The sequence below is a fragment of the Bos grunniens genome, chromosome 17, assembly GCF_055505025.1.
Source record: "Bos grunniens cultivar Pamir isolate PY7600 chromosome 17, Bosgru_T2T1.0, whole genome shotgun sequence".
Lineage (NCBI taxonomy): Eukaryota > Metazoa > Chordata > Mammalia > Artiodactyla > Bovidae > Bos > Bos grunniens.
Genome location: NC_141181.1, coordinates 70,534,976 through 70,557,976, shown reverse-complemented (window position 1 = coordinate 70,557,976; position 23,001 = coordinate 70,534,976). Strand labels below are relative to the sequence as shown.

Sequence of the window (23,001 nt, the reverse complement as noted above, 5' to 3'; positions counted from 1 at the left end):
CCCAGGCTTTGCAGGTAGGCAGTGTCTCGGTTTGTGGGACGTGACCCAGGAGAATCTGACCAGTATCAGATGGCTAACAAATTACATGCTACTTTGTCACTTAGAGGTACTTTATTTAATCCTATATAATGAGTGAGCTTGAAAACTAGGATCTTCAATAAGTCTTTACCAAAGACATTTTGATTAAGATGCTTTTATTACTTCAAGTACACTTTTATGTCTTGAAGATGCTGATTTAGTGCCTTAAACTTATGGAAAGTTTTTGACATGTAACTTAATTAGCAAAGGCATATTTTATTTTTCAAGCCCATCAGCCGGATCAGTCTTATTTCCTTACTTTTCTGTTTTCCAATTCAAATGCAGTCGTCCCTCAGTATCCTCGGGCAAGTGGTTCCAAGAGTTCCTGTGGATACCAAAATCCATGGATGCCCAAGTTTCTTACATGAAACGGCACAGTGCCACAAATACGGTCTCCCCTCCACGCCCAGGGCTATGAAACAATAATTATGTTAATATTCACCTTCAAGAGAACCATACAGACCATTGAGAAATAAACTATGGAATACATCTTATAGATTTCTAAAAGTCATAAAACAAAGTTTAAATTTATGTATAAAAATTTCCTGTTATTGAATTTATAATAAAGCAATGTGATTTGTAGCTAAAATAATAAGTTACAAAGAGAGGACTATATAACAAAGCATGATGTTGCTTCAGTACATGTGTGCACATGCAGGAATCAAACTGTGATTAGACTTTTAGGAACAACTAATCATGGGAAAAAAAGATCCATTAATTAATATAAAATCTCATCACTTCAGTGTAGGGTACAAGTGGATCACTGCAAACCAGCTGTCATGGCAGCTCATCATGTCATTTTTGTTGTTAACAGAAGGTAGAAGTTGTATTTTATAAGATGAAGATTGAATAATTAACTTAATGTTTCTGTATAACATTTGATTAAAATTCTTCTAAGTTTTATATACTTTATCTTCAAAAGTTTGATAGTCCCAGTAAACATTTCAGTTACTTTTTTTTTTTAAGAAGAAGAATCAACTATTAAGTCCAGCTTTTCTAAGTGATAACAGACTGAGTGTTGAGAATAGTTTGAAAAAGACATTGTGTATAGTTAAACTGTTTTTGGTGTTTGAAACTCTCTTTTTTAAATAGGCGTTGTCTGATGATAGTCAGGAGGTGAATGAAACAAAGTCCCTCTGAGAGCTCCATCCCACACTGAATCTGAAATCCAGATATCCTTATACCAGACCCAGTCTCCTCTCGATAAAGCCGCTTCATGGAACCTTGTGTTAAGTGGGGAGAGACACATCCAAGACAAGTTTACAGTGACTTCATTAATCTGTAAAGAGGGGTTGGTGAGATCAGTGATTTGATTCCGATACTAAGGTAGAATTCAGGGTGGATGGGACTATTCGGGAAGAATTTGTGGGAACTTATGCATGAGCGTACGGACACTTCTAGATGAGTCATGAGCAGGAGATTAGAGTTCAGGAGGTTGATTACGCTGGAGCTGAGTTCCCGTGTGCTCTCTTGAAAGTCTTCCAGTATGCCGGTGTGAGGACCCGTGGTCTAGCAAAGCCTTAGGGGTTTTACCTTAGTGTCACATATCAGTCTGAGTCCATTCAGAGATGGAAACCGCATGGTACATTAAACAGGGCAAGTTTAATATTAAAGTGTTAAACTATAAATATAACAGAAGAGTAACCATAGAGGTGTACAGAGAATTTTCTCTAGTTCCGGGGAGCTGCTCTTGGTTGCAGTGGGCAGGCTTCTCATTGCACTGGCTTTTCTTCTTGCGGAGCCCAAGCTCTAGGGCGCTTGGGCTCAGTAGTTGCAGTTCTGGGCTCTAGAGCACAGGCTCAGTAGTTTTGACACATCGGCTTAGTTGCTCTGCGCCATGTAGGATCTTCCCAGACCAGGGATCGAACCTATACCTCCTGCATTGGCAGGCGATTCTGAGCCACCAGGAAAGTGCCCCGTACAGAGAATTCTGAAGGGCATCTTAGGGCCCTCACCTCAACTGGAGTCTCATTTTGTTGCAGAAGGTATGGTTGCAGCCATCAGATGGCTGGGTTGCTAACACTGGAGCTGGGTGAGCAGGAAACAACAGCAGCCTTGTGGGACACGAGATGAGGCTGGAGGGCTGCACCCAGGGTGTTGGGGTGCTGCTGCAGTTGCGTGGCCTACAGTGGGTGATGCTTGCTCCAGGGGAGTCACAGGAAATGACCCCCAGGAAGTTGGGGTCCCACCATGTGCTTCTGTCCCTGAATGCCTTATCTGTGGTGCAGTGGTCACCAAACTAGTGCTGCAGGAGTCCTCGGAGGCTGCACACTCTGGCTCTTCAGCTGGGACTGAGCCCCTCCAAGTGTCCCCATCTGACTCCACCTCAGACACCCCAGTACACAAACACCCACGATGGACCATGTGGCAGGAGCAAGAAAAAAGCTCCCTTCCTCCTCCAGTGTTCGTCTGATGCCTTCTTTTGCCAAAGTCCAGCACTGTACTCACTGTGGAAAAGAAACGTGTAAGGAGGCCAAGATTCCATGATCACAGAGCAGGTACCGAGGGCACGTTCTGAGCTGAGAAGCAGTAATTTAGTAACTGGTACATTCCAGTAAACAAAATTTAAAGCAAATACACTTGACCAGGCTCTGTAGTTTTAGGAAGAGATATGAATGAACGGGAAGCCACGTATTTAACGTAGGTACAGAACTAAAGCATGAATAGCCTGGAAAATTCAGCAAACAAGTGAAATAAAAGAGTACTAGTCTTGGGACTTCCTGAGTGACCCAGTGGTAAAGAATCTGCTGCCAGTGCATGGGACATGGGTTGGATCTCTGGTCCAGGAAGATTCTACTTACTGTGGGGCAACTAAGCCTGCAAACTGCAGCTGCTAAAGCTTGCATACCCTAGAGCCTGCATACCACAGCCACTAAGTATGAGTGCCTAGAGCCTGTGCTCTGCAATAAGCCACTGAAATGAGAAGCCCATGCAACACGTGAAGAGTAGCTCTCACTCGCTGCAACTGGAGAAAGCCTGAGCAAGACCCAGCCCAGCCAAAAATAAGTAGATTTAAAAAAAAAAAAAAGAATATAGTCTTAAGAGATCTTAAAATATGTTGTAAAATCTCAGCAATTTAAACAACATGATGCCAGGGCTTGCCTGGTAGCACAGTAGATAAGAGTCTGCCTGCTAACACAAGGGACATGGATTCAGTCTCTGATCCAGGAAGATCCCACATGATGCAGAGCTGCTAAGCCCGTTTGCCACAACTACTGATCCCACGCTCTAGAGCCCGCAAGCCGTAACTACTGGAGCCCACGCTCCACAAAGGAAGCCACCACAATTAGAAGCCTGCGCACTGCGATGAAGAGCAGCCCCCGCTGACTGCATTAGAGAAAGCCCAAGTGCAGCAGCGAAGACCCAGCACAGCTAACTGTAAAGCTGTGTGTATGGTAAATAATCTGCCTGCATGTTGATGAATAGCAGAAACCAACACGATACTGTAAAGCAATTATCCTTCAACTAAAAAAAAATTAAAAAAAAAAAAAAGAATCTGCCTGCCAGTGTAGGAAATGCAAGGGACCAGGATTCAGTCCCTGGGTTAGAAAGATCCCCTGGAGTAGGAAATGGCAACCCACTCCAGTGTTCTTGCCTGGAAAATTTTATGGACAGAGGAGCCTGTTGGACTACCGTCCATGGGGTCACAAAAGAGTCAGACATGACTGAGTGACTAAACACACATGTACATGTCAAAAAATAAATAAATATGGCAGAATGGAGAAGAACAAAACAACATGATGCCAGAGGATTAATATGCAAGCTTGTAAAACAAAAATAGGGGTCCATAAATAGACACAAATACATAGAGAAATTTAATACGTAACAAAGGTGTCCCCTCAAATCAGTGATGCAAAGATGGGCTAATCAGTAAAGTGCTACTGGGACAGCTGGGCAGCCATTCTAAGAATAATAAAGCTGGGTCTCTATCTTAGACCTTTCACCAGAATATATTCCACGTGAAATCAGACTTAAATGTAAAAAAAAAGAATACTTGAAGAAACCATAGGAAATGGTTAACTATAACAAAATTCAGAGTCAAAATAAAAATCTGAATAAGCTATTTCGTAAAAATTGTATCTTTCCTGCTGGGGAAAAAAGAAACAAGCTATAAACAGACAAAACACAAACTCATATATACAGGGGACTATTAGCCATAAAAAGGAACACATTTGAGTCAGTTTTGATGAGGTGGATGAACCTAGAGTCTGTCACACAGAGTGAAGTAAGTCAGAAAGAGAAAAACAAATATCACATTTTAACACGTATTTATGGAATCTAGAAAGATTGTTCTGATGAACCTATTTGCAGGGCGGCAATGGAGACAAAGACAGAGAGAACAGATGACAGGGCGGGGAGGAGAGCTCAGAGTTCCAAAGACAGAAAGATGATCTTAAAGGAAGCCAGGAAACTTTGTAAACGTAGACACCAAAATATTCAAATACTAGCAAACTGAATCCAGCAACATATTTGAAAAAATGGTTATACCCATGACCAAGTGGGTTTTATCCCAGGAATGCAGAGTTAGTTGAACACAGGAAATCAATCCGTGTAGTATACCATGTTAATAGAATAAAGGAAATTTAATTAACAAAATAAAGAGATAACATGGTTAGCTCATTAGATGCATAATTACAAAATCAAAAGGCAACGTAGAACACCGCTAACGTATAAATTGGGACAGTATTGATTAGACCTAGAACTTCCCAGGACCTTGTGTTGTTTGAGAGAAGGGTAAAAATATTACTGCACTTCAGTTTCTAAGTTAAATATGCTAATCAAAATTCTTGCAACCGCTAAAAGAACAGAAGATGTATAATTTTTAAGCCAGGAGGGGAGGATAAAAAAGAGAACAGTCAGTCAAAGAGAAGAAACATTGAAAAAGTAGGAAAAAAAGAAGCTGTAAGCTAAGCTAATAGGTACAGATCCAGTTATATCCCTCCCAGTAAGTATAACTGAACTGAATCTCACAAAGTTAAGATCAGCAGCATGAAAAGGAAGATCCAGGATTCATGGTTCACATGAGACATATCAAGAGCTATTGGAAAGTAAAAGACCGGAAAAGGGTAAAGTTGGGAAACCAATCTTGTTGCTCTTAGGAGACCGTGAAGGGACTTCCTGGTGGTCCAGTGGCTAAGACTCCAGGCTCTCAATGCAGGGGGCCTGGGACTGATCCCTGGTCAGGGAACTAGCTTCCACATGCCGCAACTAACCAGCAGAGCCAAATAAATAAATCTGTTTTCTTAAAACCGAGACCATGAAGAATTTATACCTTTTTCTCTTTTTAGGTTAAAGAAAAAAGAGTTTAGTTTAGAAGAAATATATACCAACAAGAATTATAAATCTCCTCCTGCAAACAGGTAGGTACACACGAGTAGGAAATAATAGATTGGGAGGGCTTCTGAAATGATCGACGTAAGTCTCCAGGCTTTTCACTTGGGAAAGGGTTTTATGTTCAGTTCTTCCAGTACCGGATCTCAAAAATAACTAGGATTGGTATTTTCAGTGTTCGCTTGAATTGGAGTCAGCAGTAGGACAGGAAAGAAATGTGTCAGGTTGGTCATCCTCTTTTCGTTTGTACTTGTGTCTTCAAGACTAAGAATCATTGATCTACAGATTTGACTCCAAACCCAAATACAGAAGACATTTCACTTACTTGGCTTTGTGTGGGTCTAAATTCTATTCAAATCGTTAAACGTTTATTGCATTCCTGTGGTGTCTAGGATGAAGGAGGAGAGTTTTATCCTATAAGATAGGATGAGCATTTGCTATGAAGCCTTTGTCATATAATGCTGTTCATTGCAGCATTGCTAAATATTGGGTTGGCTAAAAAAGTTCTTTTAAATTTGTCCATACGATTTTACAAACCTGAACAGACTTTTTGGCCAACTCAATAATAGGAGAGGGTTGGAAACAACTTTAAAAATACCCATTACTAGAGTTCTGACTAAATTATGATCCATCCTGACTGTGGGTTACACCGCACAGCCATTTAAAATGGGATCCCTGCGTACCCAGCTGGGGCACTCTTAAAGGTTATTGCTAGTCAGAGCGGCACAGTGCACAGGAGAGCCTGTGGTCTGCTACCCCTTGAGTAAAGAGGAACCCAGACTGCTGGATGGATGGTGCCGTGAGTTGGCAAACTACAGGCCAGGTTCAGCCAGCTGCCTGTTTCCTTTCTTTTTTTCCAGTCCTATGAGCTAAGAATGATCTCTGTTCTTTCAAAGGACTGTTTAAAAAATGAAAATAAATATGTAGCAGAGACCCAAGTGGCTCATCGGTTTTTAAAATGTTTGCTACCCAGCCCTTCACATATCAGGGCTGACCTCTGCTGACGCATGTTTACCTGTGCACGTCTGTATGCTAAATGACTTTGGGAGGATACACGAAACACTGTTGCTAGTGGGGTGGGGGTGTCTTACTTTTATTCTTTACCATCCTGTCCAATTTCTGTTTCTTCACTATGTGCTTGTATTCAGTTCAGTTCAGTCGCTCACGCATGTCCGACTCTTTGCAACCCCATGGCCTGCAGCACACCAGGCTTCTCTGTCCATCACCAACTCCTGGAGCTTGCACAAACTCATGTCCATAGAGTCGGTGATGCCATCCAACCATCTCATGCTCTGTCGTCCCCTTCTCCTGCCTTCAGTCTTTCCCAGCATCAGGGTCTTTTCCAGTGAGTCAGCTCTTCGCATCAGGTGGCCAAAGTATTGGAGTTTCATCTTAGTATCAGTCCTTCCAATGAATATTCAGGACTGATTTTGCTTAGGATGGACTGGTTGGATCTCCTTGCAGTCCAAGGGACTGTCAAGAGTCTTCTCCAACACCACAGTTCAAAAGCATCAGTTCTTCGGCACTCAGCTTTCTTCACAGTCCAACTCTCACATCCATACATGACCACTGGAAAAACCATAGCCTTGACTAGACGGACCTTTGTTGGCAAAGTAATGTCTCTGTTTTTTAATATGCTGTCTAGGTTGGTCACAGCTCTTCTTCCAAGGAGCAAGCGGCTTTTAATTTCATGGCTGCAATCACCATCCGCAGTGATTTTGGAGCCCCAAAATATAAAATCTGTCACTGTTTCCATTGTTTCCCTGTCTGTTTGCCCTGAAGTGATGGGACTGGATGCCATGATTTTAATTTTTTGAATGTTGAGTTTTAAGCCAACTTTTTCACTTTCCTCTTTCATCAAAAGGCTCTTTTGTTCTTTACTTTCTGCCATAGGGGTGGTGTCATCTGCATATCTGAGATTTTTGATATTTCTCCCAGCAATCTTGATTCCAGCTTGTGCTTCATCCAGCCTGGCTTTTTGCCTGATGTACTCTGCATACAAGTTAAATAAGCAGGGTGACAATATACAGCCTTGACGTACTCCTTTCCCAATTTGGAACCAGTCTATTGTTCCATGTCTGGTTCTAACTGTTGCTTCTTGACCTGCATACATATTTCTCAAGAGGCAAGTAAGGTAGTCTGGTATTCCCATCTCTTTAAGAATTTCCCACAGTTTATTGTGATCCACAGTTAAAGGCTTTGACATAGTCAATAAAGCAGAAGTAGATGTTTTTCTGGAACTCTCTCGCTTTTTCTGTGATCCAGTGGATGTTGGCAGCTTGTTCTCTGGTTCCTCTGCCTTTTCTAAATGCAGCTTGAATATCTGGAAGTTCATGGTTCACATACTGTTGAAGCCTGGCTTGGAGAATTTTGAGCATTACTTTGCTAGCATGTGAGATGAGTGCAATTGTGCAGTAGTTTGAACATTCTTTGGCGTTGCCTTTCCTTGGGATTGGAATGAAAACTGACCTTTCCCAGTCCTGTGGCCACTGCTGAGTTTTCCAAATTGCTTGTATTACGTATTCAAAGTGCTTGTGTTACATATTCATATATATATATATATATGTATGTATGTATTTTTTTGGTCATAAAAAAATAAAGCTCCAGGCCAGAGACAGGAGCTGAGTCAGGAGCAGTGAGCCTTCAGCATAGATGGGGAGGGTCGGTGGCCCCCCAGGTCTGCGTGTCAGTGATCCTGTCTTGTACTTCACCTTTAGGTGTTTAGAGACCATTTTCGAGGAACCTAAGGAACGAAACGGTACGCTCATCTCCATCAGCCAACAGAAGAGGAAGCGAGTCCTGGAGTTTCAGGATTTCACAGTCCCTCGGAAGAGGCGTGCACGTGGAAAGGTCAAGGTAGCGGGCAGCTTTACACGGGCCCAGAAGGCAGCACTGCAGAGCCGCGAGCTGGACGCACTCTTGATACAGAAACTGATGGAACTGGAGACCTTCTTTGCCAAGGAAGAGGAGGAGCAGGAGCAGTCATCCGGCTGCTGAGTGGCGATTCAGGTTGGGGGTCTCGGCTTCAGACTTTTCTTGGCCTCCTGGAAGAGGATACCTGATTTTGCCCTCCCACCTAAACCCCTCAGAGCACAGGCTGTGGATTTTTACCTCCTTCCGGGTGCAGCCTCTGTTGGAGTTGGTGTAGGAAGGCCCTCTAGCTTGTACTGCTGAGCACAGAACCTCAGGAATGCTCCCTTTCTCTTGGAAATGGTCCCGGATGACGCCGGCCTCCTCACCCCATTCTCTGCCATCCGTGGAGGGGCACGCGGCACCCCTTCAGCAACACTAGGTTTCAACGACTCACAGCATTTGCACGTCCATGTGAAAGTCCCACGTCGTTTATGGTGGTGCTAGACCAAGATCATTCAGACATGTGGCCTGGTGAGAGAGACCTGGCGTCCTGTCCCATGAGGTCTCACTGGCTCACTTCAGTAGTTGAGGAAAGATGAGCTGTTGTGTTTTCTAATCCTTTGAGTCCGTCTGTCCAGAACCAGGGGTGTGTGTGTGAGTGTGTGTGTGTGTGTGGCTTTTCCCTATTGTCTTTTCCCCTCTGTGACTGTGGGTCACTAGTGCCAGAGGAGCCCGTCCAGGGTCCATTTGAAGTAAGTTGCACTTTTTAATGTTGTGGTGTTGATTAATTTGTTTTATTTCCCTCTTTTTTTTTTTTTTTTAAATTTTTGCTGCATGTTTGGAGCCTTTAAATGTGATTTTAAAACGAATTTTTTAAGACATCAAGGAGAAAGACAATACACATCTCCAGAACACACGACAGGCATTTGACCCGGTTTGTTGGTGGGTGGCCAAGAGCCTTCCTTTCCCATCAACGCGTTTGGGCAGCCTCTTCCCCACATGCAACTCGGGGCATGACTGTTGTAACTCATCTGGGTTCTCATTCTCGGCCACTAACTAGATGTATTTATTGTAATGACGGAAGTAAGAGCAGGTTTCTCTCCTGGTCATTTAACAAGTCGGAAAGCTGGGTGTGGTCTCAGCGGGTTTCATCTGAAGTGGTGTCCATGACAAAGGTCCACAGCGGCCCTGGTGGTGATGAAGGCCAACCCAGAGTGTCCACAGCTGCCAGAGCCGCTTGGTCCAGGGGGAGAGGGGGCCAGCCGAGGTCACGGAGTTCACGGGCAGCCCCGTCCAAGGGCACCTCGCTGTCCTCTGGGCTCCTGCGTCAGTGCTGCTGGAAGCCTGGAGGAACGTCAGGAAGGTCTCTCAGCTTCTCTGTGTGCACCCGAGGAGTGTGTGGACGGGGGAGCAGCCGGCTGCCATGTGAGGCCCCCAACCCAGAGGCTTCGTCCCATCCCACGTCAGGCCTGTGTGCCCTCACCCTGCTCCCCCTTCCCCTTCCCTTGCGTTTTATCTTTTCTTTTCATCTCTGTCTCTGTAAATGAGAGTGCAGAGAGTTAGCATTCCTTGGCTGGTGAGCCAGACCCTGAAAACCCAGCCCAGGCGCCGGCCGCCACCTCCACCCTCCTCCGGGGAGCAGTGCTGGCCAGTGGGGACGTTTCCCAGGCAGCCTGTGAGAGGGCTGGGTGGTCCCATCCTGGATCATGTCTCCTGGGTTCCTTTTGTTGCCCCGTGAGTCAGCGGGCGGGGAGATGGGGTGGGGGGTGGGGGTCTCTATGTGCCTTTCCTCTGCAGGCTGACAGTCTGTGCCTCACTGGAGCAGAAAAACGGACAGTGTGAGAAAAGTGCCACATCTGTCTCGTCGGCCCGCTGCCTCAGGCAGAGCTTTCAGGAACCGAAGTACCGGCCTGCTGACCCACGGAGGCTTCTCAGGCCATGGCCACGCAGCATCGGAGGAGAGTCAGGCATTCACACCGGCCGTGGACAGTGCAAACCAGAGGCTGCCACCGTGCATCCACTTTGCTCAGACTGTGTAGACATGACCTGTGTGTCACCTCAGCACCTCTCCCATCCTGGGACAGGGTCCTCAGACACAAATGCTTCTGTCCATCTTTTTGCTCAAGGGAGTAGGGATGAGTTTGTGCCCACGTACGAACATTTTTAGGGCGCTCCCGCTGGACAAACTCCCAGCAAATGAACAGCACCCTGTTTGCCAGCTCCGTCGCCAGTGTAGATGAGTCCACCGTGGGGCAAACGTGGCAGACTGAAGTGGGTGCGGCTGCAGTTTCACCAATGTTCTGGAGATCCAATTTCAAGTTTGCCCTTTGCAGGCACGGCACCTGTCAGGGCTGGGAGCGGGGTTTGGAGCTGCAGCGTCTGGAGGGGAGGCATGGAGGAGGTGGAAGCCGGGTTCCTTCCTGTCCTGGGAGTGTAGGAAGTAGCTTCTCTGAGGCCAGCTTCCCCTTGTAATTTTCGGCCTGCCTCTGGTCCTGCCTCATTCCGAAGTTAAGAAGGGGCCCCCGCTGCAGACTTGAAGTTGCTTGCCTGAATCCACGTCAGGTTTTAGCTGTGTTCAGCCGCACCTGTCTTAATGTCTAACAGCTGCAGCACTGTCCGTGGTCCTAGGAGCTATGCCACGTGCCACCAGTTGGCTGCTGGCGCCACCTGCCCAGAGCCTTGGGAGGTCTGGTTCTGGGCTTGGAGTTGGTAGTTTCCATGGATGGGGACTTCCCACCCCACCAGATTTAGTGATTTTAATATGGGAAAGAGAGGAGAAATCTCAGGTCCAATCAGTGGTTCTGCCCGTCGGCTTTTCACTGACCCCTCAGCTGTGGTTTTCTCTGTCAGTTTCTGGCAGTATTGGCCACCCTCCCCCTTTTTCTTCTGGTTTCCTTTGCAGCTTCATTTCTCTATCAGTTTAAATGTACCTCATCGCCCACTCAAGCAGATTATGTCCACTTTTTCACACTGACCTTACTCTTAAGAGCTACAGCCAAGGAGGGTGCAGTGCAGAGACATGTAGCGTTTGCCTTACTTGGAGCTGGAAGAGCTCAGAAACTCATGCTGTGAATCTGGAACTCAGCACTCCCCCTCGAGCTGTGAAAATCAGACACTTTGTCACAATATTGCCTGGAAAGGCCTTACCAAGGGTGCCAGAGCCAACCTGAGGTTAACTGCAGATCCCACCTTCTGGGCTCAGTCCTCCCAGTGGGGCTGGTTCTCTGCCTGCCAGGCCGAGGGTTGCACAGAGGGTGCAGGGCAGGGCCATCAATCCAAGGCTCTTGCAGCTGGTGGAACACAGAGCCAGTGCTCGTTTCCAAGGCTAGAATTTCATCTCATAATGTACGTCGAGATCTGCAAAAGACCAACTTGTAGGCGGTGGTACTTTCCCCCGTTCCCTGGGGGCCGAGTATGCAGTCGGTGCTTTCCTTAATTACCTTGTGTTCTGTTTTCTGTGCGTGTCCCCCGACCCCAGTATCATGGAAAGGACCTCTGAGACAGCATCGTGGGTGGCTGTCCCCAAAGTCTGTGGTTGGCCAGAGGCTCGTAGCCCCGTACCTTGGATTCGTGCACGGGGAGGGCTCCTTGCCAGAGCCAAACTTCCTGTATCAAAAGTTGGCCAGGAATAAGGCTTCATTTTACTAAAATCAAAGTGTGACACTATCATCTAGCCACACACTGAGCAGCAGAGGCTGTTTATTCTGATTGTGAAGCAAGGGTCCCTGCATAGTCCGCCCTCTGGCACTGCACCCTGTCAGATTGGATCCTTGTACATCGTGTGTCTTCTCGAGCCCCTCTCTGGTGCTGAATTGGATTTTAATCATTGGCGAGAGACCTCAGCATCTCCTTGGGCTGGTCTGGGCCAGTAAATAGCCGCCTGAAGTGTTTATATAATTATCATGGTCAATAGTTAAGTGAAATTTGTACATTTTTGGTAACTTGGCACACACAATGCCCCTGCAGTTCTTTTCTGTTCGGTAGTTTGTGACTAAAAATCCCACTGTTATGTGTGTTAATTTATGAAAATAAAAAGATTCTTTTTTTTTTTTTGAAAACCTTTCAGATAACTCTCAAGGCTCCTCTTATGGCTTCATAAGTTAAATTTTTACCTGTAATATAATGAGGTTGCTGTTTAGTTTAATAGACATTCCAGAGTTACATATATCACAACAAACATGTTTCCTCCCAAAGTGGTCACCACTTTTTGAGGACTGGCCCGTGCTCAGGGCACGTGTAGAGCTCCACCTGTGGGTGGCCTTCTGAGCCAGTTGTGCAGCATTTTAAGTTTACTCAGGCGGTGGATCATTTTGAGGGGCTTCAGTATCTGGAAATAGCTGAGACTCCTTGAGATTCATGTCACACCCCGTTAAGTTGGGTAGGGAAGCTGTGTGTGTGGTTTTTGAATAGTGCTGGTTTTGTCACATGGCTGGGAAATGAAAAAAGCAGTAACAAGTTCAGGTCAAAATAAACATCAAATATTAGCAAGATGTCTGGAAGAAGAGCTTAGCCTGCTGAGGAGGCTACCTGGGAGAGTATAAATATGGTGGAGTACATTCACTTACTTTTAAAAAGGCCTTGAAACAATAAAATGAAAAAAAGGTCTTGCCTTCTATCACATATCCTTCCCAATTGTACGTGAGGTTAGGCTGCGAGTCTTCTGATTCTCAGCTCTGTGTTTAACCAGTGGAAACTCAAGAGAATAACTGAATACAACGCTATTTACCATCATGCTGATATGTTCCAGAAAGAAGCAAAATTCCTGAGGATATTCTTTGTCCAGAGGAAAAGCAGTGCCCAAGTCTTTCTTCCTGGCCTTTTTCCAATTCCTGGATTTCTGCAGCGAAGATCTCTGTCCATGTGGTCTGTCACCTTCAGCGAGCATCCTGCCTGGCGGATGTGCTTGTGCTGGTTAGGTTTCACGGTTACTTAGAGCAGAGTCCCCCCCACACCTTTTCTTCCTTTAGAAGGAAGAGGCCCGTCATCACCTGAGGCAGTGTTACTAGTTTGGTCCTTTATGACTGGCTGTGCTGGGTCTTTGTTGCTTCGCGGGCTGTCTCTAGTTGTGGCAAGCAGGATCTACTCTAGTTGCGTGGGTTTCTCATTGCAGTGGCTTTTCTTATAGAGAACAGGCTCTAGGCATGTGGGCTTTAGTAGTTGGGGCACACAGGCTTAATTGCCCTGTGGCATGTGGAGTCTTCCCTGGACCAGGGCTCAAGCCCATGTGCCCTGCATTGGCATGTGGTTTCCTAACCACTGGACCACCAGGGAAGTCCCCATGTTACTGCTTTAGTATCCCCACCACAGAAGCATGCCTTGATAGGGCCTCTTGAGAGCAAGAGGTCCAAACTGGTGGAAGAATCCTCTACTGTGTCCTGCCCCCTGCGTGTGACGGAGACCTAATTTCTGCAGTTCCTTCTGGGACTTTTCTTGAGGAGGGTTTTAGAAAATCCCCAGTTCTTCAGGTAACTTCCAGCGTCACAGGTGAGTCTTTTCTAACAGCTTTTTCAGGCTTACTCCGTCCTCTTCCCTCCTCGCTGTCAGCCAGTACTTCTGCTTGGGCATTTCCCTGGGGTGGGAGCAGTTTGACCAGGACTTGCACGCAGACCCTTGGCCGGGGCAGGCATGGCCCTCCCTATGATGTATTCACCCAGCATCCTGGTGCCCAGAAGGGTTTTCTCCTACGTGATGCCCACAGACACTGTTCAGCTCTCTGCCTTCCCAGATCACTCTTAAAAGTGTACCCTCCCCCCACCCCCAGCTCCTGGTAAATCCTCTTTCCGATGCTTTATGTGTCTAGCATTTATAATTTCCTCCCTGTATCTGTTCATCCCTGTAAGGTAGGCTCCTCTCTGGTCCCTCTCGAGACCCCTCAGGCACCTAAAACACTGCCTTGTTGTTCAGTAGCCAAGTGGTGTCCGACTCTTTGTGACCCCATGGACTGCAGCACACCAGCTTGCCCTGTCTGTCCTTCACTCTCTCCCCGAGTTTGCTCAAGCTCATGCCCTTTGAGTCGGTCATGCCTGGTATATATTATAGGGCTCAGTAAACACTTGATTGTGAATGAAAGGTCGCCTTCACTAACAGAACCTATTGTTTGACAGGCCGGCTGAGGTCCTCTCCATCCTGCCGATTCTGAGTATTTGAAGACCTCATGACTCTCCTCCCTTTGATTACCCTTCCAGGGACCTGGTTGGTGGCTGCGCAGCAAGTGAACTGGGGCCCTTTCCCGGCGTGGCCACACCCACTCTGACCTCGCGACGTCTGATTGGCTGTAGCTCACAGGTGGGGCGGGGCCAGCGAGATGTTCTCACCTCCTGTGGGGTAGCCTACCTTCCACGTACCTCCCCGCAGCCCAAACTGGAGCCTGCATCCCTGGCCCTGGGCACGGACACGCCGGGATGCCGGGGGTGGAGGCTCCTGCAGGCAAGAATCGTCTTGAGAATTTTTCTCCCTTTTGCATTTTAATCTCAGACTTTGGGAGAGGGTAAAATGGTCCTTGGAAGAGTACAAACACGGGGCAAATATCCCCAGGTACTGCAGCGGTTGATGGGTTTCCCCCTACTGCCACTAGCCCTAAGTGATCTAATTTCGCCGTTGTCAGAACCACTCACTCCCTTGAAATCCTTCCCCGGTGTTCCTCTCTCCCACAGTAGCGTTTACTGACCCCCAGTGCCAGTAAACCAAGGTAATGGCACTGTTCATTACCTTCTTGAATCCTCACAACAACCTGATGAGGTAGATGTTTTTAATCCCCCTTTGTGGATGAGGAAGCTGAGCCTTAAAGACAGATTGATTGACGGCGCAAGTGCTTGCGCCGAGGTCTCTTCCTACACCACCCGGTGCAATCCACCTCTGCTAGCAAACCCCACCCCTCGGCCCACACCTGCCTCTCCAGCCCCGCCCCCAGGCGCTCCGCCCTCTGGTTCTTCAAACCCTCCTTGCTGCCTCTGGCCTTGATGCTTTTGCACAAAAAGCTGTACCGTCGGGTGCACATACTCTTTCTTCCACCCCTACACTTGACTGCCTCCACGTCTTCGGGTCTCTGGAGGTTTTTGCCTCCGGCTCCCTTCCCTGTTAGGCGCCTCTCAGCTGCTTCCTCAGCCCACACACTCCCCCATGCGCTCAACTACCTGCACTGCGATCCACCCCCTCTCCACCCTGTGAGCTTCAGAGGAGCCCCACCGAGTACATTTATCTGCCTACAGGTCGTGCACCACATTTAGGTCCGCAACACACCTTCGGAAGAACTTTCATGATGTTCTCTAAGAGGCCAGGTGCTGGAGGTGAGGCCCGGTGAACCTGCCGCCCTCCTTACAGCCTCCTCCTCACGTCAGCAGCTCCTTATGGGTGTGTTTGTTTCCGTCACTGCCTCTTCTGTCAACTCCTTTCCCTCCCTCTCTCTTTGTCCAGTAAGTACCCCTCTCTTCTCCTCATTATATAGACACAATCTAGAACTGATTTATCATCTTAAACATTTATGGGGACATCCTTGGCAGTCCAGTGGTTAAGACTCCACACTTCCAATGCAGGGGGCACAGACTGGGTCCCTGGTTGGAGAACTAAGATTCCATATGCTGCATGGCTGCAAAAAAAAAAAAAAAAAAATATATATATATATATATATATATAAAATTGAACAGAATCCCAAATTAGGCACATGCTGCCTTAAAATCATAGAACTTCATAGCTGGAAGGAGGCCTTGAAGCTCTGATATGTAAAGATTTTACATCCACACACAGACATATATATTCTTAAAATTTAAGGGGGTTGGAACATGTTCATATGTATATACATATACACATATATATGGAGAGGGGAATGGTAATCCACTCCAGTTTTCTTGCCTGAAGAATTCCATGCACAGAGGAGCCCGGCGGGCTATAGTCCATGGGGTTGCAAAAGAGTTGGATACGACTGAGCAACTAACACACACACACACATACATATATATATATATATACATGTATGTATATATACACACACAAACAAAGATACACACATACTGAAGATGTCAGAGGTTGTATACGAGTGTCTTTTACTTTGCTTTGTTGTTGTTTACTCCTGAAAAGTGCTGATCACCTTCCCCTGTAGAACTGTGCTAGAATTTCCATGTTGTTGTTCAGTTGCTAAGTCATGTCCGACTCTCTGAGACCCCTTCAACTACGGTGCAATTTCCAGGCAAATTGGAACCTTCATCACTACTGATGGGAATGCAAAATGGTACAGCCACTTTGGAAAACCCTGTGTCAGTTCCTTAAACAATTAAACTATTGTTGCTGTTCAGTCGCTCGGTTGTGTCCAACTTTTTGTGACCCCATGAACTGCAACATGCCAGGCATCCCTGTCATTCACTATCTCCCAGAGTTTGCTCAGACTCATGTCCATTGAGTCAGTGATACCATTCAACCATCTCACGCTCTGTCCTTCCTAAAGAATTTCTATAGCAAGTTTCTATGCTGACAACCAACGTGGATCCTCAGATGTGAGATGAGGTGCTGAAAGCCATGACTTCCACTCCTCTGGGCTGGCCGGGTATGTGCTTGTCCCTTTGCCCCTCTGAACTTGTCAGCAAGCCTTCCCTGGCCTTTTCTACAAGTATTTCCAGCTCTCCAGCAAGCCCTCTGTGTCTTTCCCCACCAATCCCAGGACAATTAACCTGATCAATATTCCATTGATTCCAATCTGAATTCTTGATAGTCACTGAATGTCAGAGAGCATAGACCATCCCATGGAAATAATTTTCCCTTTTGGTGAACTATATCCAAATCCCTTCTTACATTTTTTCTTTGGGAGGCTGTGGCTAGCTCCCATCTCTGATGATGCCAGGACAGAGGCCCCCATGCAGGGTGCTCTAGACAAGATTTTAGACAACTTTTTCTGTGAAGGGTCAGACAGTAGCTATCTCAGGCTTTGCAAGCCATATGGCCTTTACTGCAGCTACTCAGCTCTGTGGTTGTAGCAGGAAAGCCGCTATAGATGCTATGTGAACAAATAGGGGTGACTGTATTCCAATAAAACTCGATTTACAGAACAGGAAGTGACACCTCATTTGCCAGCCTTCACTCTGGAGGATAAGCATCTCTACCTGGACTCAGGAAACTCCTCTCCCCTTGGATTTTACCCAGGGACTCACCAATACAATGTGTTTCTACAGAGATGACTTAAAGGAAAAATGAGATGAAACAAAATCTGACAACACATGAAATCGGTATAATTGTCCTGACCAGAGGAAACCATTGTCAACACATATTTGGAAGCTTCTAGTCCAGTGCATGTCAAAGGGTTGCTGGGAAGTAGCCAGGGGGGTCCGGAGCAGAGGGTTCCATCTGACCATGGTAAAGGTCCTCAAGTCTGTCCCAGGCAACTACAGTGTTTTTTCCTCCTTTTTATACCACCAGGACCTGGTGTGACAGTAGGTGGGGTCCTAGGAGAAGGGTCGTGTCTTTTACTGTACGTGGGGCCTGGGCAGGCCACAATGAAGACGGGAGATCCTGTGTACTGCAACTAAGACCTGGTGCAGCCAAATGCCTTTTTTTTAATGGAGCTAGAGATGAATCCATGTACCTTTGGACACCTTATCTGACAAAAGAGGCAAAAATATACAATGGAGAAAAGACAAACTCTTTAACAAGTGGTGCTGGGAAAACTGGTCAACCACATGTAAAAGAATGAAATTAGAACACTTTCTAATACCATACACAAAAATAAACTCAAAATGGATTAAAGATCTAAATGTAAAACCAGAAACTGTAAAACTCCTAGAGGAAAACATAGGCAGAACACTCTCTGACAATCGTGTCCAACTCTTTGTGACCCCATGGACTGCAACACACCAGGCTTTCCTGTCCTTCACCATCTCCGGGAGCTTGGTCAAACTTACGTCCATTGAGCCAGTGATGCCATCCAAACATCTTATCCTCTGTCGCCCCCTTCTCCTGCCTTCAATCTTTCCCAGCATCAGGGTCTTTTCTAATGAGTTGGCTCTTCGCATCAGGTGGCCAAAGTATTGAAGCTTCATCTTCAGCATCGGTCCTTCTAATGAATGTTCAGGATTGATTTCCTTTAGGATGGACTGGTTTGATCTCCTTGCAGTCCAAGGGACTCTCAAGAGTCTTCTCCACACCACAGTGCAAAAGCATCAATTCTTCAGCATTCAGCCTTCTGTATGGTCCAACTCTCACATCCATACATGACTACTAGAAAAACCATAGCTTTGAGTAGATGGACTTCTGTCGACAAAGTTATGTCTCTGCTTTTTAATATGCTGTCTATGTTTGTCATAGCTTTTCTCCAAGGAGTGTCTTTTAATTTCATGGCTACAGTCACCATCTGCAGTGATTTTGGAGCCCAAGAAAATACAGTCTGTCACTGTTTCCATCATTTCCCCATCTATTTATCATGAAATGATGGGACCAGATGCCATGATCTTCGTTTTTTGAATGTTCGGTTTTAAGCCAGCTTTTCACTCTCCTCTTTCACCTTCAAGAGGCTCTTTAGTTCTTCTTCACTTTCTGCCATAAGGGTGGTGTCATCTGCGTATCTGAGGTTATTGATATGCTCCAAAAATCTTGATTCCAGCTTGTGCTTCATCCAGCCTGGCTTTTTGCATGAGGTACTCTGCATATAAGTTAAATAAGCAGGGTGACAATATACAGCCTTGACGTACTTCTTTCCCAATTTTGAACCAGTCTGTTGTTCCATGTCTGACTCTAACTGCTGCTTTTTGACCAGCATACAGGTTTCACAGGAGGCCGGTAAGGTGGTCTGGTATTCCATCTTTTTAAGAATTTTCCAGTTTGTTTTGGTCGACACAGTCAAAGGTTTTAGCATAGTCAGTGAAGCAGAAGTAGATGTTTGTCTGGAATTCTCTTGCTTTTTCTGTGATCCAATGGATGTTGGCAATTTGATCTCTGGTTCCTCTGCCTTTTCTAAATGCAGCTTGAATATCTGGAAGTTCTCAGTTCACATACTGTTGAAGCCTGGCTTGGAGAATTTTCAGCATTACTTTGCTAGCATGTGAAATAAGTGCAATGTGTGGTAGTTTGAACATTCTTTGGCATTGCCCTTCTTTGGGATTGGGATGAAAACTGACCTTTTTGAGTCCTGTGGCCACTGCTGAGTTTTCCATATTTGCTGGCATATTGAGTGCAGCACTTCAACAGCATCATCTGTTAGGATTTGAACTAACTCAGCTGAAATTCCATCGCCTTCACTAGCTTTGTTCATAGTAATGCTTTCTGAGGCCCACTTGACTTTGCACTCCAAGATGTCTGTCTCTAAGTGAGTGACCATACCATCATGGTTATCTGGGTCATTAAGATCTTTTGTGTGTGTGTAGTTCTGTGTATTCTTGCCACCTCTTCTTAATATCTTCTGCTTCTGTGAGGTCCATATTGTTTCTGAGCCCCGGCTGAGCCACTGGGGAAACCCAATTAAACTATACAACTCAGCAATTCCACTCCTAGGTATATACAAAAGAGAAATGAAAATATATGCCTATACAGTAAACCATATATGAATGTTTATAGCAGTATTTTTCATAATTGCTAAAAGGTAGAAATGATTAACTGTGATTGGATAAAGAAATGCAGTCTATCTATATAATGGAATACTATTCAATCATTAAAATGTGGTACTGGTACATGTTCTAAAATGGACAAAGCATGAAAATATGCTAAGTGAGAGAAACCAGTTATGCAAATGCATATATTATATGATTTCATTCATATGAAAATGCCAAATAGGGAAATCTATAGAGACAAAAAGGAGATCATTTATTGCTTGCATGCTCAGTCACTTCAGTGATGTCTGACTCTTTGCCACCCCATGCACTGTAACCCACCAGGCTCCTCTTTCCATGGAGCTTTTCAGGCAAGGATACTGGAGTGGGTTCCATTTCCTCTTCCAGGGAACTTCCCAACCCAGGATCAAACAGGGGTCTCTTGAATTGGCAGGCGGATTCTTTACCACCAACGCCACCTTGGAAGCCCCCGTTCAAGAAATGGCAACCCACTCTAGTATTCTTGCCTGGAACATCCCACAGATAGAAGAGTCTGGTGGGCTGCAGTCCATGGGGTCGCAAACCAGTTGGACACAACTGAGCAACTAAACAGCAGCAAGCACTTCACATAAGTGGAATTAAACAATATGTGTCCTTTCGTGACTGGCTAATTTTACTTACCATAATGTTTTCAAAGTTTATTCCTGTTGTAGCATATATCAGTACTTCATACTTTTTTTTAATATTTACTTATTTTGCTGTATTGGGTCTTAGTTGCTGCTCACAGATCTTTTTTCCAGCATAGGAGGTCTTTCGAGTGGTGTCTGGGATTCTCTCTCTAGTTATGGCTTGGGGGTTCAGGGGTTCCAGACTGTGGATTTATTAATAGCTGCCCAATAGCATGTGGGATCCTTGTTCCCCAACCAGGGATTGAACCCATGACCCCTGGGTTGGAAGGAAGATTTTTAACCACTGGACCACTAGGGAAGTCCCTTCATACATGTTTTTATAGCTGAATAATATTCTATTACACAGACATATCACATTTTTATTTATTCATCTATTGAACCATTTTTTTTGGCTATTGTGAATAATGTTACTATGAACATTGGTGTACAAATTTCTGAGTCTCTGCTTCCATTCTTTTAGGTTATACCTGGGTGCTTGATTGGGGCTTCCCAGGTGCGCTAGTGGTAAAGAACTCAAGTTAGGAAGATCTCCTGGAGGAGGAAATGGCAACCCACTCCAGTATTCTTGCCTGGAGAACCCCATGGACAGAGAAGCCTGGTGGGCTACGGTCCATAGGGTTGCAAAGAGTCAGAGTGAGCACGCACACAGGTGCTGGATCATATGATAATTCTGTTTAACTTTTTGAGAAACCACCAAGTCATTTTGCATAGCAGCTGTACCATTTTACATTGTTACCAGCAATGCGTAAGTGTTCTGATTTTTCAAAATCCTAGCCAACACTTGTTATTTTCCTTTTTCTTTGATTATAGCCATTCTAATGGGTGTGAAGTTGATATCTCACTGTGCTTGTGATGTGCATTTCCCTAATGATCACTAACACTGAGCATCTTTTATTGGCCTTTGGTATATTATCATTGGAGAAATGTCTGTTCAAGTCCTTTGCCTATTTTTGAATTGGATTATTTGTTGTTGTTGTTGTTGTTGAGTTTTAGTAATTCTGTATATATTCTGGAGACCATACCCTTATCAGATGTGTTTGTTTGCAAATATTTTCTCCCATTCTCAGGGTTGTCTTTTCAATTTATTGACAGCGTCCTTTGATGCCCAAAACTTAAATTTTGATGAAATCCAACTTTTGTTATTTTGTTGTTGCCTATGCTTTTGGTGTAATATCTAAGAAATCACTGTTGAATTCAATGTCATGAAAATTTCCCTTGTTTTAAGAGTTTTATACAGATGTAGTTCTTGGCTTTAGGTCTTTGATCCATTCTGAGTTAATTTTTGTATATGGTATAAGTGTTAGTCGCTCAGTAGTGTCTGACGCTTTGCAACCCCATGGATTGTAGCCCGTCAGGCTCCTCTTTCCATGGAATTCCCCAGGCAAGAATACTGGAGTGGGTAGCCATTCCCTTTCTCCAGGGTATCTTCCTGACCCAGGGATTGAACCCAGGTCTCCAGCACTGCAGGCAGATTCTTTACCACCTGAGCCACCATGTGAATATTCAGTTTCCACAAATGCACTTCATTTTGAAATAATCTCCCTCTCCCACTTCTTTTTTTACCCTGGTTTTGAGTTACTACTCTCAATGAATAGTAAAATCCATTCTATACTCCCCACCTGCTTCAGACTTTTGAAAACCATAAAGGGAAATGTCTCCTCTTCAATAGGAAATCCGATTTCTGTTAGGCTCCCTTTAGAGCCTGGTTATGTCCTAATTGAGCATAACCAACCATGTAGAAATGTCAATAATTGCAGGCACCAGGCAAATATCAAATGCCTGGTGAAGACAAGTACAATTAGCAGCTTAGGGAGGAAAAAGCGGAGCTATATTCCTTTAGTTTGGGGACCCATATTCAGCCAGATTCTAGGCAAAGGGCTTAAAAAGAAGAATGTTTAGTTCATGGGTTTTGGAACTAGAGATGTATGTTCAAATTCTAGCTTTTCTCTTTTATAGCAGTATGCCCTTTAGCATTCTAGTGGTTAGCTTTCCTGAGCTCTGATTTCTCTATCTTTAAAATAAGAATAATTCTCAGAGCTAGCTGCCGAAGGCAGATACTATTAAGTCTATTTTCACTTAAACCTGAAGGTCAAGAAACTGCAGGAGCACTCGCTGTCACATCAGTTACCTCGTGCAACGACTAATTGCATTTCTAGGTGATCCAAGACCTCTGGTCTCTGGACTCCGTGATAGTACAGCGATGGGAAGTGAAGAATGAGACACCGTGCACGCTGAGTCATTAGCACAGAGCTTGGCACTTAAGAAGCGCTTACTCAACGGCAGCTGAGCTGTGGACGCTTTCAGATTCCCCACCCGTAAAATGAGCAATTTAGCTCAACTGATCCATTCTCAGACCTTGGGTGAGTCAGATTTTCCGGGCACATGCGGAAACGCACGTCAGAGGGAGGAAGGAGAACTGGCAACCCGGCGCCCAGGTCCAGGTTTAGCACAGTAGGCGCAGCCACCTTGCTTACCTACCCGACCCGGCTCTGCAGGTGCCTAAAGGGGCGGGCGAAGGACCTTAGACACATAGCCCCGCCCCCCAC

The 23,001-nt window shown here is 45.4% G+C and overlaps 1 protein-coding gene across 9 annotated transcripts in view; it reads left to right on the top strand.

Annotated features, from left to right (window-relative positions):
* Window positions 1–12,320, top strand: part of PRR14L (proline rich 14 like) — a 40,630-nt gene extending 28,310 nt beyond the window's left edge. For all 9 annotated transcript variants that reach the window (XM_086348848.1, XM_086348851.1, XM_086348853.1 and 6 more), the window contains 2 exons: window positions 5,367–5,438; window positions 8,127–12,320. In XM_086348848.1, coding sequence (XP_086204974.1) covers window positions 5,367–5,438; window positions 8,127–8,406 — 352 coding nt within the window. In that variant the 3' untranslated portion in view covers window positions 8,407–12,320. The remainder of the gene's footprint in view (window positions 1–5,366; window positions 5,439–8,126) is intronic.
* Window positions 12,321–23,001: the final 10,681 nt, after the last annotated feature.